The 15,783-nt window shown below is 38.0% G+C and overlaps 1 protein-coding gene across 1 annotated transcript; it reads right to left on the bottom strand.

The window, feature by feature from the left end:
* Positions 1–6,460: 6,460 nt before the first annotated feature.
* Positions 6,461–14,930, bottom strand: LOC121635673 (gap junction alpha-4 protein-like). The gene is made up of 12 exons (XM_041978957.1): positions 14,897–14,930; positions 14,396–14,470; positions 14,126–14,304; positions 13,456–13,527; positions 13,275–13,355; positions 9,597–9,873; positions 9,300–9,478; positions 9,147–9,218; positions 8,970–9,053; positions 8,605–8,790; positions 8,359–8,522; positions 6,461–6,956 (listed from the first exon to the last, which is right to left on the bottom strand). Exons 2-11 carry the CDS (start codon positions 14,463–14,465, stop codon positions 8,391–8,393), a joined length of 1,332 nt encoding a protein of 443 aa, XP_041834891.1. The 5' UTR covers positions 14,466–14,470; positions 14,897–14,930; the 3' UTR covers positions 6,461–6,956; positions 8,359–8,390.
* Positions 14,931–15,783: the final 853 nt, after the last annotated feature.

Below are 15,783 nucleotides of genomic sequence, written 5' to 3'. Positions count from 1 at the left end.
TATTTTTACATGTTGCCAACTTGCAAATGATATATCCTTTTGTAAAACAACTTAGGACAGTATTAGCTCTTAAGGAAAACAAACACTTAAAATAAATCACAAGAAATATCTACAGTATTTCAACAAAATTTTACACTTAGGCCTTTACAGTTTCAGAGTGAATTTTTCCACTGTGTGATCGTGTGTGATGAAGGGCAGTACCATTTTCCCCGTAGCTGTGTATGGCCAGTAATTTTGCTCTTTGCTTACTACACATTTTGCATTGATAGTCGTAACTATCTTTGGTTTGCTGCTTTTTTGGGGTCTCACCTCTTATTTCTCGTTCCAGATCCTCAACGGCTGCCTTTTGCAATCACCATTCTCTGAACCGATTGTGAAAAGTTGGTGCTGTGGCTGGCTGAATTAGATCAGGTGGCTGCTGATCAGGCTGATCACCCTGAGAGTGTGACGCTGGCACTGGCGGCAACTGGGATTGCAACCAGCTCTGAGAAGCTGGAGCTAACAGTGGCTGGAATTCCATAAGTTTATGGCCATGGTGAACAGGCTCAGATGGCAGGTCCTGGGCTTCCAGGAGGGATTCCTTTGCCAAATCAACCTGTTGAGGAAGCTGCACCCCTTGAAGCAATGAATCACGGTCCGTTCGCTTCTGCCGATTCTGCGACCCAGAAGGAAAACAAAGAACATACACAAAAGAAGAATTCAGAGGACCACATAGTTTTTTTTGTTAAAATTTGATAGGATATTATTTTTTTTATTTATTTATGTTTTAATTCCCAAACTAAAGCAAGACTAAATATTAACTTACCAGGAGGACACTGTTGTATTGTTTATTGTCACTAGTAGCAGGTTGCTGTTGTCCAGTATTTCTTTGCAGTCCTCAGTCAGCTGTTTAATATGACAATAGACTGTGGGATTGCAAATGTTTTGCCTTTATTGTCCTTTGGCCTGTTTCTGGCTTACTTGAACCCTTTGTAGAGTCTGAGTGCAACACACTCAGAAATCCTGTTAAAATCAGGTCTATAGGCAGCCTGGCCATGAACCATGAACAATCTGAAAATAGATGACAAGATAATCTCATCAACATTATGTGTACTGAAAACACATTTATATGCAAACACCTTTGTGCTGAATACACATGCACACACATACACAAGAACACCACTAAAGACACACAAATATAACAAATATATTTTGTACAGATACCTCTCTGCTGCTTGCTGGCCTGGAGCAGAGCCACCGCGCTTCCTCAAAGCTCTGGCAAGGTCGTCTTTTTGGTTTTCAGAGTATTTGGTTTGAGACTTGTCAATGGCATCCAGGCAAGAGTACAATCTTAATATCTCTGTTATTTCAGCGTTGGACAGAACCGTTATTGTACGGTTGAGGTTAACAAGGTACCCTGCCAGGTCATCAACTGCCTCCCAACCAGGATCACATCGTCTATCCTATCACACAGGGGGAAAAGATTCTTGTGGCTAATTTAGAAGAAATGGCAAATGAACATGTATTTGTAATGTTTAAACATTAATTACTTTTTTCCCCTAGATCCTTTAGGTAAGCGTGACAAGTAACTTTTGAGTGCTAGGCTAACATTAGCTATAGCTTTGATTGATACATAAATCCTTTTCTGTCTGACAGCTATTTAACACGTGTAACATTATTCTCCTATTAAAAGTGGTTAAATGGTTAATAATGGTTGGTATAGAACTATATTAAATTGTTTTGTTATGTGCAAAAAAGCAGCAATATGATAATTAGTAGATGAGCATGATTAAAAAACTAATATTAACAACAGGATATATTGCAGTGTCAGAATGTTCTTTTTAACTGCTTTGATGTTCAGTAGAGTTTTGTTTTTGTTTTTTTTTTTAAGCTGTGTAATTCCAAGCATTATCCAGATGTAAAATCAAAACAATAAATAAATTAAATAGAAGAAAGAGTTGTGAAGTCCTGCATAAATACATGTTGCAGCAGCGCCCTCTGCTGTTTCTGAAGCGAAGTGTAAAAGCTTACAGCACCTGGTATTCCCAGGCGGTCTCCCATCCAAGTACTGACCAGGCCCGACCCTGCTTAGCTTCCGAGATCAGATTAAAAACAGAATCAAGACATAAACAATACAAAGATTATCTTTAAATGTACAGTACAGACTGATTATCTTATATGTACTCTGCATCCAAAAGGCCAAAAGATTCATTGAGGAAACAGCAATGACTGATCCCTGTCCAGGTTGTTTTGGACTCCAGGTCTGATAACAGCAACAGAAGGATTTAGTTTGTGTTCAGTATGCTCAGTGAGCAATTTTAAAGCTTTTTTCCCCAAATGAGATCATTTACTATCTTATTTAGCTCTTTTAATTTAAAATTTGCTCTGCTGATTAGTTATTGGTTAGTTAGTTAGTTGAAATGCAATGCAGGTGAAAGCTGATCAAACACATACCTATTTTTATATTTTAGCCCTCAAGTTTCTCACCAGCTGCAGACATGAAAACTTGCTATAAAACTAGCTGTATCCCAGCTGTATCTAAACCTTGACAATGTCTGAACTATAGTGGTCAAACCCGCTTTATTTGCATTGTACTGATGTACAAATCATGCAACATTATGACTTATTTTCTTCAGACACTTCCCTGAAAGTGGAGCAGTACTGTGATGCACCACTGCATGTGGCTGCAGAGTGGGACGCTGTTTGGCGAAGATAAAATTTCTAATTAATATTATTCTTTTTAATCCATCTCACATTTCAATGTTATGAAAGGCTTTTGGACAAGCAAGTGATGTGTTTTTACAAGTATAATTTAAAGACATAGATGTTGGAGGGAAAAGGCTCTGGCGTAGGGAGACCACCTGATTTATTTTTCTATTAAGAAATAAGACACAACAAACTCAGGTTGAGGCTTTCAACATGGCGATGGGGAGAGACAGTGGTTCAGCACTCAGAGAGTATCTGGTGTCAACTCCAAAGCTCTAGCCCCAGCGCAGCCTTTTCATTGAGCAGATTATGCAAATCACATGAACAAGTAGCGCAAGCAAGTCAGAATGGAAAAACACAGCATTCATCATTTCATAACCTTTATCATGAAGAGCAGATGAAGCCACATTCTGTTGTCTGCAGAGCAAGACTACGAGTCATTACACAAGTTTGAAAGAGAAACTTTAAGATGTCAACACTTCTGCTTACTTTAACACCACCCCTGATTTACACTTGTCAAATTAAGAAATATGTCTTTTGTAAGTTAAAGTGCACATTAGGTGTAATTAACAGAAACATCACATAGAGTTTGCACACTGTCCTGTATGAATGATGCAGGCTAAAAATGAAACACACTTTGCTTTTTTTGCAAACAAGAATGACAGCTGTAATATCAGCAATGATGAAAGTATTTATAGGCTTACAGTTACCATTTTTGTCTCGAATTGGTTTGTTGTTGTTGATTATAACTTCATCACATTTCTCTTTTTTCATTTCCTCGTTGAGGTGCTGATGTTTCTAAGGACTGTTGTATCTGCAGTGGTTTCCTGGCTGAGGCAACAGTTAGTGATCTTCAGTCAGGATGGATGAAGGTGGATGGATAACATGGAGGATGGAGGGACGGCTATTTTACCAGAACAGGAATAAGTTTCAGAGAACTCTATGAGGGACATGCTATGCAAAGCACCTGATAATTTTCCATCCATGAATCCAGGTCATGAGATCAATGTAGTGAAAATTTTGCAGCAATCAGTTCATCCATTTCCATGTTTAATGACACTGCTTTGGTCAGAAAGATGATAAATGGTATGCAGCTGTTCATTCATAATCTGTATAGAGCTGTCTGCCACTAATTTCTATAATGTTATATTTCCAAACTGAAAAAATAAAGATTAGTTTTACATTTGAAAGAATATTGTTAGGTAACAAGATTTTTATTTTACCTGAGTTAAATTAATAAAGATTCTTTCATGATAAAGAATATGACCGAGGGGAAAGGGGCGTGGCTAAGATACACATGCAGTAGTGTACCTCTGCAACAGCTCTGGTGAAATTTCAGGATTTAACGCTAAACTCTGCGCCTTCATTATAAAATCTACAACATGTGAATAACTTTATTTATTGTTCATGCTTTTGGTGAGTTACCTTCTGCCAAAACACAAACAACAGCTATCATGCTTGACAAAGACATGACACATGACAGAAGAAAAAACAAAGCAGGTGCCATGCATGAACTCGAGCTGGTGATGAGGGAGCCTTGTTAACCCCGATAGAGAAGCTGCTGGACAGCATTTAATGAGGAAACAGCAGCTTACACACCTGATCAGAACATGAATTGTGCTTCAACTGTTTCACCTGCTAGAGTCACATAGGAGGCAGATTCCTGCTGTATCCTGACTGTTGTCTACATTCAACCTTTATATTATTTTTCATTTAAATGCTGTCACTTACTTCTGCTACTTCTTCATACTGGGTGTATTCTAAGTTAACACCTTTTGTTTGTGGTCAAGCATGTCTTGTTTGCTAGTTGCTATGTCAGAAAACTGTTTGTAGACTTGTCAAAACCGGTCTTACTTTTATCTTGTGTCGTTCCTTCAAAACAGCATGAAAATTCTATGTGGTTTTCTTTGTCACGAACACCAAGTGATTAAGCATATTGATCATACGAGTCCCGAATAACCAGTCATGACTTCTTTAAACTAATTATGCATTAATGTACATCAAGCAAGACTAGAATTACTTCTTAATTTGGTATTATGTGGACAGCGTAGCCTGTTGATAGGTTAGTTAGAAAACACCTCCTACATTTCATTGTGTATTAAAGGACATGCAAACTGAAGGGAAACATTTCTGGAGAACTTTGTTTAAAAATCCATACGACCGACTGAACACAGAAGACTTTCTTCTTCTTTTGACTCCTGTTTTTCAACAGATTTTAACCTGATTCAGGTAAAAACCCATTTTTATGTTGTCTTCAATATTTAGTGAAGTTGATTTTTATTTCTTGAATTGGAAATATAACATTATCATTTATATTTATTTATGTTTACTGTTGTTGACTTTGTCCTTTCAGCTCCATTTTTCAGGGCTGTAAGCTGAACTGCTGTGGGTGAACCAGCCAACTAACCAGTGTAAATATTTTTACTGATTTATGTCAATAGAAAAAGCTTTTCTTAATTTCAACCTTCATTTAATCTATTTACTCCAAATCAACTATTTTATTGATGAACTTCTTGTTTCTTGATTTTTTGTGTTTCCACTGGTTTTATTGGAAAGAACTTTAGTTAACTTCCTGGGTGGGCTGGGTGGTTGTTCATCTCAAACTCGGGTCCTCTACCAGAATCCTGGGAGCTGGAGGATCCTACGCAGTATCTTAGCTACGTTACACACACATTTTGTAACCAGGTCGAGTAGGTACAGACCTGACCAGGAAAAACTAATGGACAAGAATTTTCTGTAGGATATAAATTTAGAGATCTCAGCTAACAGTTGAGGCATTAACATCCATCTCCAGCCTGCTGTGTAATTAGCACCCATTTGTTTGCAGATCACTCCGATGATGATAATGATGAAGCACGTGTCCCATAAAAGAAAGAGAAATGTAAAATAGATGTTCATGCGTAGACATTGTTAGAAAAAATGCAAAACCACATCAGAACTGTGTGATCCAATCATGTAAAAGTTGAGAGGAGAAACAATGAAAGAACAACCTCTGATTAATGAGAATTACCAGATGCACTTCAGTTGACAGATGATTGAACTGTGTTCATGGTGTGTGTGGTTACAGAGGGACTTGAACCACTGCAGGTGAACCAAACAACCACTCCTCAGTCACACAGAAAAATCCGGTAAGTAACTTCACTTGGAAATGTCATTACATGTGCTTGGTAAGCCGTAGAGCAGCATTTCTACTCTGATTTAAACATTTAACAAGTACGAGCAGACTGGACTGGAGCTGTCATGAAGGCATCAAGGAAAAGCAGACACAATATCTGGAATATGTTTTTATTATAGAGCTAAAAGATTTAGAAACAGAGTAACAGTAGAACAACTTTGTGAATTAAACATTTTACAGATTTTGCTTCTATGTTTATATTTGCCTTTATTAAAACATATAATGCAGCTTCCATAACCTGTAAAGTATAAACACACAAATGAAGAGTAACATGTAAAGAATTTCCTCTTGTGGATTAAAAGAGTATTTCTGAATCTGAAATTGGGAGCAACAGGAATTTTAAATCTGAATATATCTCTATCCATCTGTGTTAGAGACAAGAGTCTTGTGGCTACAGCATCCAAAATACTGATCACAGCTGGGCTCGATACTTTCTTGATTAAACACCTGAATTATGTATCTCAGGAAGGAGACCTCTTCTGTAATTCAGATCATTTAAAAAAAATTGTAAATCTAAATTAAAAAAAGGAAAAAAAAAAAAAAAAAAAAACAACAAAAAATTAATATCTAATAAATATTGGTGTTTTTTTTTCTTCTTGTCCTTTACTGTCTCAGAAACTATAAAGGGCTAAACTCTGACTCAGAATTAGGAACTTTTTATCTGTTAGTGAGTAAAACTCTTGTGTTATTGTGACCAATCTGCACAGTTTCTGAGAGAAAACCTAAATTCTCGTCTTTTTTTTGTCAGCTCTTATTTGTCAGTACTATATAATAAACTCACTTCAACTTGATATATACTTGAATTAAACTGATCAAAAATCTGGGCCAGAGAAAGTAGAATGACGAAGTAAAATTTCTCATCTATTATCTGAAACACACGTCTTTTTTTTTATGAAACTCAATAATGGAGAGTTTCCACAGTAAAAACTTTACTCCAAACATATTGCCAAATCATCTAACTACCACAATCTTTGCTGCACTAAACTGACAAATCAATGAATATTTCTGTTTGTCTCCCACCAGGAAAAATGAAGATCCTCTTTGCCTGTTTGCTGCTGGCGCTGCTCGTTGCCACTGGGTTCGCAAAACCAAAAGCCTACAAAAAGCCAAAAAATACAAAGCCCAATCCTCAACCAGCAGATGAGAATACACAGACACGTTATGAGAAGTTTAGGAGACAGCATATAGACAAACAAATGACTGCGGTAAAATGTGATTTGGAGATAAGGAAAAAGAACATTTACAATAATGACAACAGCTGTAAGGAAACCAACACCTTCATCCTTGATGATCCAGCAAAAGTCAAATCTATTTGTAACAGTGATGGTGAATACGATGAAAAAACTAACATGACCAAAAGCAAGAAAGCATTCAAGATTGTTGTATGTGAACTAAAGAATCAGGGAGCAAGGAAACCAAATTGTCAGTATAAGGGAAAAAAGCTCACTAACAGATTTGTTTCAGTCAGATGTCAACAGGGATTACCTGTGCACTTTGCAGGAGACATACTGAACTCTTAAGCATTATGCTGAGTTGCATCTACTTCAGAACCCTGTCAGTGAGGCAAAGCAATCTGAAATGTGATGCTGCATCTTCATTTAACCTTTGACTGTCTAAAATGAATAAAATTACAAATGTGAATTTGCGAGAAATGTTTTTATTTCATCATCAACAACATAAGGAGGATCAGGGCAGGGCGGAGCTAGACTCTTATACATAATGGGGAGGGGGGGGGGGGGCAGAGGGTGGGCAAGACTTTATCAGGGAGGTCACATACAAAGAAAGGAAATTATCATGAGAAATAAAACCTCTTTCATCATGTGGAAACTTTTGCAACAAGTTCAAAAGCTCCACATAGCTTGAACGTCTATTTCAAGCTATGTGGAGCTTGATGAGGTAAAATGGGGATCAATAGATTCTCCTCCAGTAGTTCTGGTTTAACGTCTGGTGGCAGCGGTAGAATCCTTGTGTCTGACCACAATGGCTTGCTTGGTTAAGCCCATGTTAGGAGATGTTGGGCTGTTGACATTCAGGCTGGGGTCTGTCTCAGCCTGAACTGTTTCCTTCCTCTTGACAGAAAAGTTGGAAATATTTCCCTTTTCTCTTCATTCTTATGTCTTTCTATACAAAATAAGACTCATTATGGGCTATAATTCTCCACATTTTCATTTCATAGCTTACTTTAAAATGAGCAAACCAGGCTGTTTAAGTTGAACTGGATGATGTAGCTGTATCTCAGTCACCGCCAAGTTAACGTGAATACTGAGGTACTTTTTGAGCATCTTTAGAGTTTATTTTCAGCTCCAATATGAAAATCTTGATTAACCAAGTTCATATGAAGTCCATAAATACACTAACTGAAAACAAAATATGACGTGGTTTCCCCATATTATTTTAAAACTAATTTAGTGTTAGCATATAACTCGATTAGCACTACATCATGGCTTCAGGTTAACAATAGGTTAACAGCCTTTCAAAACATTGATAGTTGTACTTACAGAGAGACAAAATCTCCTCTAGAAAGGATATCTCATATGTTGAGTTTGGCATCGGCATCCTTCTCTTTAACATCTGCTTCTGTCTTGACAAGTGATGCCATCTGAAAGCTTCCATAATTTGTCTGCTGACGTTTTTCAACCCTCCAACCCTTCAACACCAAGCCCTGAAAGTAAAATAGCACCAATGTGTTGTTTAATCAAAGTACACAACAGCTCTCTTTGATCACATAAGGACAGTGAACTCACCATCTCCACCAGGTTCAGAAGACCAGACAGACATGACACAAAGAGCACGATTGCCATAAATACAGACTTCTCTGTTGGCTTTGGTAGATGACACTCAGTTGTAGTGGGGCATGGGATGGCTTTTACAAAGTTGGTGATTGACAGGGGGCGCTGGAAAACCAAAGCTTGTCCCACTGCAAATCCCACCTGGAGGCACAGAAAATCAGGGCAGAATAAGCAACATTAAAAAGTGGTTTATATATAAATCATCAAAATTCCATTTTCTATATTTTAAATGTGTTTTTTATGAGAATGACATGTACAGCTCCCTCCTCTTGGAAATGCATCTATAATGTGTTTATATTAGTTTTGGAGCTAAAACTCACTTCTAGCAGAGTGACAGCTGATAAGCTTCCCACATATGCCCGAAGTAGGCCTGCATGGCCTTTAACCTCCACTTCTGCTCTGTCCTGGTAGAAAAGCATTGGAGACATGAAAAATTTTACAGAATGGAGTTATAAAATGTTTAAATGATAAATAGGATCTTGTGTTAGGTTTTCTACCTTCTTTGCCGTGACAACAAGATGGACCAAGTAGGAGAAGAAAATCAGACCAGGAGCCAAAACTAAAGTCACCTAAGGACAAAGTCAGTATTACCAAATGAAACTGGTCTTATTGTTTGTACTTACTGTTGCTTGTGTTGTATTTCTAAGCACCTGCAGTGTCCAGTACTGATACAAAGAAAAGGGGAAGATTGTGTTAAAAGCAGCTTGACTGCAGCCTGGCTGCATAGATTCACAGACAAAGTGTTTTAATTCGTTGTCCCACACTGGCTTCACTGCTGCCCCGACAATAATGAGTCGGATCAGCTGCAACACTGGTAGGATGGTTTTACCTTGGAGACAGATAATAAGATTCATTAGGATTAGATGCTTCTTATGCATGTTTTTCTGGCTCTGATGACCCCTCTCTGTATATTTTTATCACTTTCATTTCCTGTTTTCTGTCCATACCCAAAAATCCAGCACAGGAGTTCCACAGAGCCAGCAGCTGAACTGGGAAGCTCTGACTCTCCTCCACCTCTGGCTCTGATTGCAGGGCCTCTGCAGCGTCCTCCTGGCTCGGTTTGCACCACAACACATAAACGACCTCCAGCACACACAGCAGGATGGAGATGCAGGAAGCAGCAAACACAGTTACCAGGAACACAGACTTCTCGGGTGCATGGGGAACAACACAATCAGTTGTGTGAAAACAGGGTTTGCTTTCACATCGATGACGCGTTTCAATCTGGAAGCCATAAAGTAAAAACTGAACCAGGACAGACCCAACCTTTAAAAAAAAAGACAATTTTAACTATGAATTCACAACAAAGATAACATGCCATGATGCGTTCAGGGTCCTTGCTATAGTTTTGCTACTACTGACAGCTGTTCTGAGATCAAGCCTGGACCCAGTAGGATTCCCGTGTTAGTTAGTAAAACAAGGAATAGAACACGGTCAGTTTGTGGGGTGAATCGATCTAATCTGTTAACTGTACCTTGTATAACTCAGAATACAATAGATACCAGTGTAAACCTCATAAAGCTGCTGTACTAAATGTTAGATCTCTTTCCAACATGTCACTGTTAGTTAATGACTTCATCATTTCTCACAGTTTAGATTTTTCTTTTTCTGACAGAAACATGGTTAACAGAAGACACAAGTGCTACAGTTCTTAATGAAACAGCATCCCCTCATTTTAGTTTTATGAATAAATGTCGAAACGGGAGGAAAGGGGGAGGAGAAGCTGCCTTATTTAAAGATTCATTCCAGTGTAAAGAAATTTCATTTGCTGATTTTACTTCTTTTGAATATCTTAGTTTTATTTTAAGTGGCACTCCTAAAATCCTATTTCTAATCATCTACAGATGTCCAGGACATTGTGTAAATTTTATTGATGAATTTTCTGAATTATTGTCGGTTATCTCTACTGATTTTAACCTTTTTATCTTAACTGGGGATTTTAACATTCAAACAGATAACATGATGGATGGTAATGTCAAGGAATTTTGTTCCATATTGGACATGTTTGGTTTGTGGCAACATGTAAAAGAACCGACCCACATTTGAGGTCACATTCTGGACCTGGTTATTTCAAAGGGTGTTGATATTTCTTCTGTTGCGGTCACTGACTTGGCCTTGTCTGACCATTTTTGTATTTTGTTTGATTTACTGATCACTCAGAATGTCCAACCAACCTGCTCCTCGGTTAGAAAGAGGTACATTAATGAAAGAACAAGTGCTAAGTTTGTGGAGGCCATAGCTATGTTACCAACAACCAGTGCAGAGTCAGTTGATGGACTCCTGGATAATTTCAATCTGAAAATCTTGAATGTAATGCTGTTGCACCGATAAGAATCAAGAGCACTTTGAGCAAACAGAAAACACCATGGAGAAACACCCCTGTGGTTACCAGCCTAAAAAGAGAATGCAGAAAAACTGAGCGGAAATGGCGGAAAAATAAACTTCAAATTCACTATGAGCTGTACAAACAAAGCCTGCGTAACTATAACAATGAGCTGTGCAAGGCCAGAGAGCTGCATTTATCTGAAATGATTAACAGGAATGTCAACAATTCTCGCACTCTGTTTGCTATGATTGAAAAACTTACAAATCCTCCTAAACAGATAAGCCCAGAGCTCCTTTCCACTGAGAAATGCAACCAATTTGCAAACTTTTTTAGCCAAAAAATTAAAACAATCAGACAGAATAATAATTCCACACAGTCAAACAAGAAAATTAGTTTGTGTCTAATAATTCTGATGTCATGTCGCAATTTAAAATGGCGAATTTAAAAGTCCTACAAGAAACAGTTTGGCATTTGGAATCAACAACATGCACTCTGGACATGATACCATCCGACTTTTTAAAAACAGTTTTTACCTCAGTAGAAAGTGATCTACTGATAGTTAACAGCTCACTGGCATCAGGCATTTTTCCCAAGTCACTAAAGATAGCTGCTATTAAGCCACTCCTAAAGAAAAGGACTCTAGACGCCTCTATAATGAACAACTATAGACCTGTCTAACCTCTCTTTTATTTCCAAGATTATTGAAAAAGTTGTATTTCACCAGCTTAATGACTTTTTAAATGAAAGTGGAAATCTTGATAAATTTCAGTCCGGCTTCCGACCTCATCACAGCACTGAAACAGCTCTGGTCAAAGTGTTAAATGACATTAGGATGAATACTGATTCTGGTCAAGTATCAGTCCTGGTTCTGTTGGATCTCAGTGCTGCGTTTGATACTGTAGATCACAGAATCCTGTTGCACAGGCTGGAAAACTGGGTTGGACTTTCTGGAGCGGTTCTTAACTGGTTCAGGTCCTATTTAGAAGGCCGGAGTTATTTTGTTACGATCGGCAGCTATGAATCTGAAAGAGTGGCCATGACTTGTGGAGTCCCCCAGGGGTCAGTCCTTGGGCCTCTTCTGTTCAACTTGTATATGCTCCCTTTGGGTCAAATATTACAGAACTATAGCATTAGTTATCAAAGTTATGCAGATGATACACAACTTTATGTGTCTCTGTCACCAGATAACTGCAGCCCAATAGACTTATTGTGTCAGTGTCTGGAGCAAATAAACACCTGGATGAAGGAGAATTTCCTACAATTAAATGAAGACAAAACTGAGATTATTCTGTTTGGTAGCAAAGAGAAGAGGGTCGGCATTGGTAAACACCTGGAGACTCGGGCTCTTAAAATCACCAACCAAGTTCGTAACCTGGGAGTGTTGATAGACTCAGATCTGACTTTCAGCAGCCACATCAAAGCTGTCACTAAGACAGCTTTTTACCAGCTCAGAAACATCAACAGAATTAAAAGTTTAGTCTCCCAGAAAGACCGAGAGAAACTCATCCATGCATTCATCTCCAGTAGGCTGGATTACTGTAATGGTCTTTTAACAGGACTTCCTAAAAAGAGCATTAAACATCTGCAGCTCATCCAAAACGCTGCTGCTAGAGTTCTAACCAGGACTAAGAGATCTGAACACATCACACCAGTTTTGAAATCTTTACACTGGCTTCCAGTCAGTCACAGAATAGATTTTAAAACCCTTCTGCTTGTTTACAAATCCCAGAATGGTTTAGGCCCAGAATACATCTGTGATATGTTCAGAGAATATAAACCTAGCAGAGCTCTTAGATCCAAAGACTCTGGTCAACTAGTCCAGACCAGAGTCCAGACTAAACATGGAGAAGCAACATTTAGCTGTTATGCTGCAAACAAATGGAACAAACTGCCAGTGGAGATTAAACTTTCCTCAAATGTAGACATTTTTAAATCTAGATTAAAAACATTTCTTTTCTCATGCGCCTATGCATGAAGTCTGCACGGTAACTTTTTTAACTTATCTTGCTTTTAATCATTTTAATGTAATTTATTATTTTATTGTGATTATGTGTTGATGCCTTTTACTATTTTAAATATCTGTAATGTCTTTGTTTTATGTAAAGCACTTTGAATTGTCCTGTACATGAAATGTGCCATACAAATAAACTGCCTTGCCTAAAATATATCACTTTACTGGCAGTTATATAACAAGACTGTGACAAGAAATGGACATATTTCTTTGTTTGTAAAACTTTGATCTTTATTATATTAAATCTATTCATTATTATGGTATTAAGTATGTGAATTGAAGCCTCACCTCTACCAGTATGACAGAAGCCATACAAGCCAGATATGCCCCCCGAATGTGAGCTTTGACTTTGACTCCCCCAATCCTCACCTTCAGGAGAATAGAAAAAGTACCATTTTTATAGATCCCCTGATTACCTATGGACTTCAGGTGAAATTTTATCTTATCTTCATAAATCCTTACCCCTTACCTGGTTTTCCTGGTTGATGAGGTGGATTAGGTGGAGGAGAAAGACAAGACCTGGAGCCAAAACCAGAAGCAGCTGAAGTAAAGTTGAAGCTCTGTTAGCATTTTAATTTCATGACACAGCATGGTTAGTTGCACAGTTCATTTAACCACCATCCTTGTCCCAGTATTCCTGCACAGGAAGGTAAATCACTTTTTTTCCCTCTATAGGAGAGCAGCATAATTTAAATCAGATAATTTAAAGTGAATTAACTCGTCTGCATAGCGTCACGAGAAGGTGGCGGTATAGAAAGCATTGTTTGTGGTTGTCATTCAGTAGAAGAAGTAGTGGTCCTAAACTGAAGTACGTGATTTTAAAAAGCCATTATTCCAAATGGGCATCAAGTCTTATGTGAAACAGCTAAAAGCCAACTCATACATGTGATCATATATGAACATCGGATTGCAAATAAACATATAAACTCATGTATGTGTACATGTAAACTCTTTCTCTTTAGTAAAAAACTTTTTATGCAATCTCCATGAACCATTTCTTATTCACATCTAATGTGTGCCAGTCAAATGTAGCATCAGAAACTAGATAATATGGATTCATATCCAAAGGAATGTTGACAGATTTGGTTCATTTTCAGTCAGAAATATTTGTTTTAGAAACATTAGTGAAATATTGTCACCTGTAGTGTCCACAAACGCATGGGGGATACAGGCATGAGCTTATCTAAACAGCCCAAATAACAGCCTTGACTTTGTGTATTGCAGACAAAGTCCGAATCGTCGCCATGCCAGGCGGTTTGTGCTGCAGCTCCCACTGTCACCAGTCTGATGAGCAGGAACACAGGCAGCACTGATCGACCTGGTTGGAAACAAGCTCCATCATATCTCGTTCTAATCCCTGAATATTAAATCTCTAGTTTAAAAGCTGAGAGAAATATAAAGGAACTTACCAATAAAAGTTGCTTGTGATTGCCATTTGAATAGCAAGTAGCTCAGGAAACTCAGTTTTTGGCTCTTCATTGTCTCTGTAATGAGAAAGACACACAAATAGCTTGTTGTATCTGCTTGACAGAGGGGTCAAGTTATTTGGTATCAGCTAGTCCAGTAATATCAACATTTTCTTGTAACAGCAAACTTGCCCCTCCTATTTCCTCCAAATGTTTTCCATCTCTCTGTGGAACTGTGCGTGGAATTTTTCCAAAGAGCAGCAACAATCCAGGATCACACAACTTTCAGTCTGAACCTCCTCACCACAAAATAAACTTTTCAACAAACTAAAGTTTTTTATTCTCAGAAAAATAAACTCAGATTAGTTCAGTTTGAATTAAATTAAGATTAAAACAGAAAGTGGTGGAATAAAAGATCAAGACTATTAAGACTGTTGTAATTTTAAGCATAGAAATGTGGAGCTTATGTAGTTATGATAGAAGATAAAATCAGTTGTTACTCACCCAGCTTGTGTCTGGCCTCCTTGTTATAAATACTATAACTAGTGTGATGTTTTACATATCACTGGATGGTCCTCCCATAGGGGAAGCCTGCCAATTTTTTTTTTTTTGTGTGTGTGTATGTATGTGTGTGGGTGTATTTCTGGAAGTCAGTGTTGGGATCTGCCAGAGGAATGAAGTGTATTTTGTAACTGGTACGGCATCTTTTGCTAAATGTAAACTGATGTCTTTTGGTTTAATGTTTGTTGTTAAAGGTGTACAGACAGTATAAATAGCCCTGTGGAATAAAGAGAATTGTTCAGTGATAATGGTTAACACACTGTTTAAGCCTTATGCTCCAGCTCTGGCAAACATGTTCCCTACAAGGGTTAGGTTTAGTAAACACAATCTGTCTTTCCACTGCTTCACTGATGATGTCTGGGTCTTTTCCTTGGATAAGCAGATCGTTGTAGTTGTTAAAAAGAGCTTCTTCAAGCTGAACAACAATAGTAGGGATGAGTAATATTCCAGGAAAAACACGCCATGCACTTCACACATTTTAACAGGAAAATTACCCACGAGGGATGTTAGCAGTTCTGTTCCTGTTAGTTTGAAATATCAGTCATTATCATTCCCGTCCTCATCATACTTTCACTTCTTTCTCATCTCAGCCTGATTTATTGAACCTAACAAGTGGCATAAAATCATTCTTTTTTCCTTTTGCAGGTTTTACCCACTAGTATATCCTTTAAAACATGTTGGGTGAGATGAGTTACTGGAGGGGTTCTCACTCCTGCTTGGGGGGAGAGCTCCAGCAGGTTCCTACTTTAAGTGAGGTTGACCGTTTCTGTGCCATTCTTTCATTGTTGCAGGTGGATCGTGGGTTCCTGTACCTGAAGGTTTCCACGGGC

The sequence above is a fragment of the Melanotaenia boesemani genome, chromosome 24, assembly GCF_017639745.1.
Source record: "Melanotaenia boesemani isolate fMelBoe1 chromosome 24, fMelBoe1.pri, whole genome shotgun sequence".
NCBI classification, from domain to species: Eukaryota; Metazoa; Chordata; class Actinopteri; order Atheriniformes; family Melanotaeniidae; genus Melanotaenia; species Melanotaenia boesemani.
The sequence above is the reverse complement of the archived record's forward strand: the minus strand, read 5'-3'. Positions and strand labels throughout refer to the sequence as shown.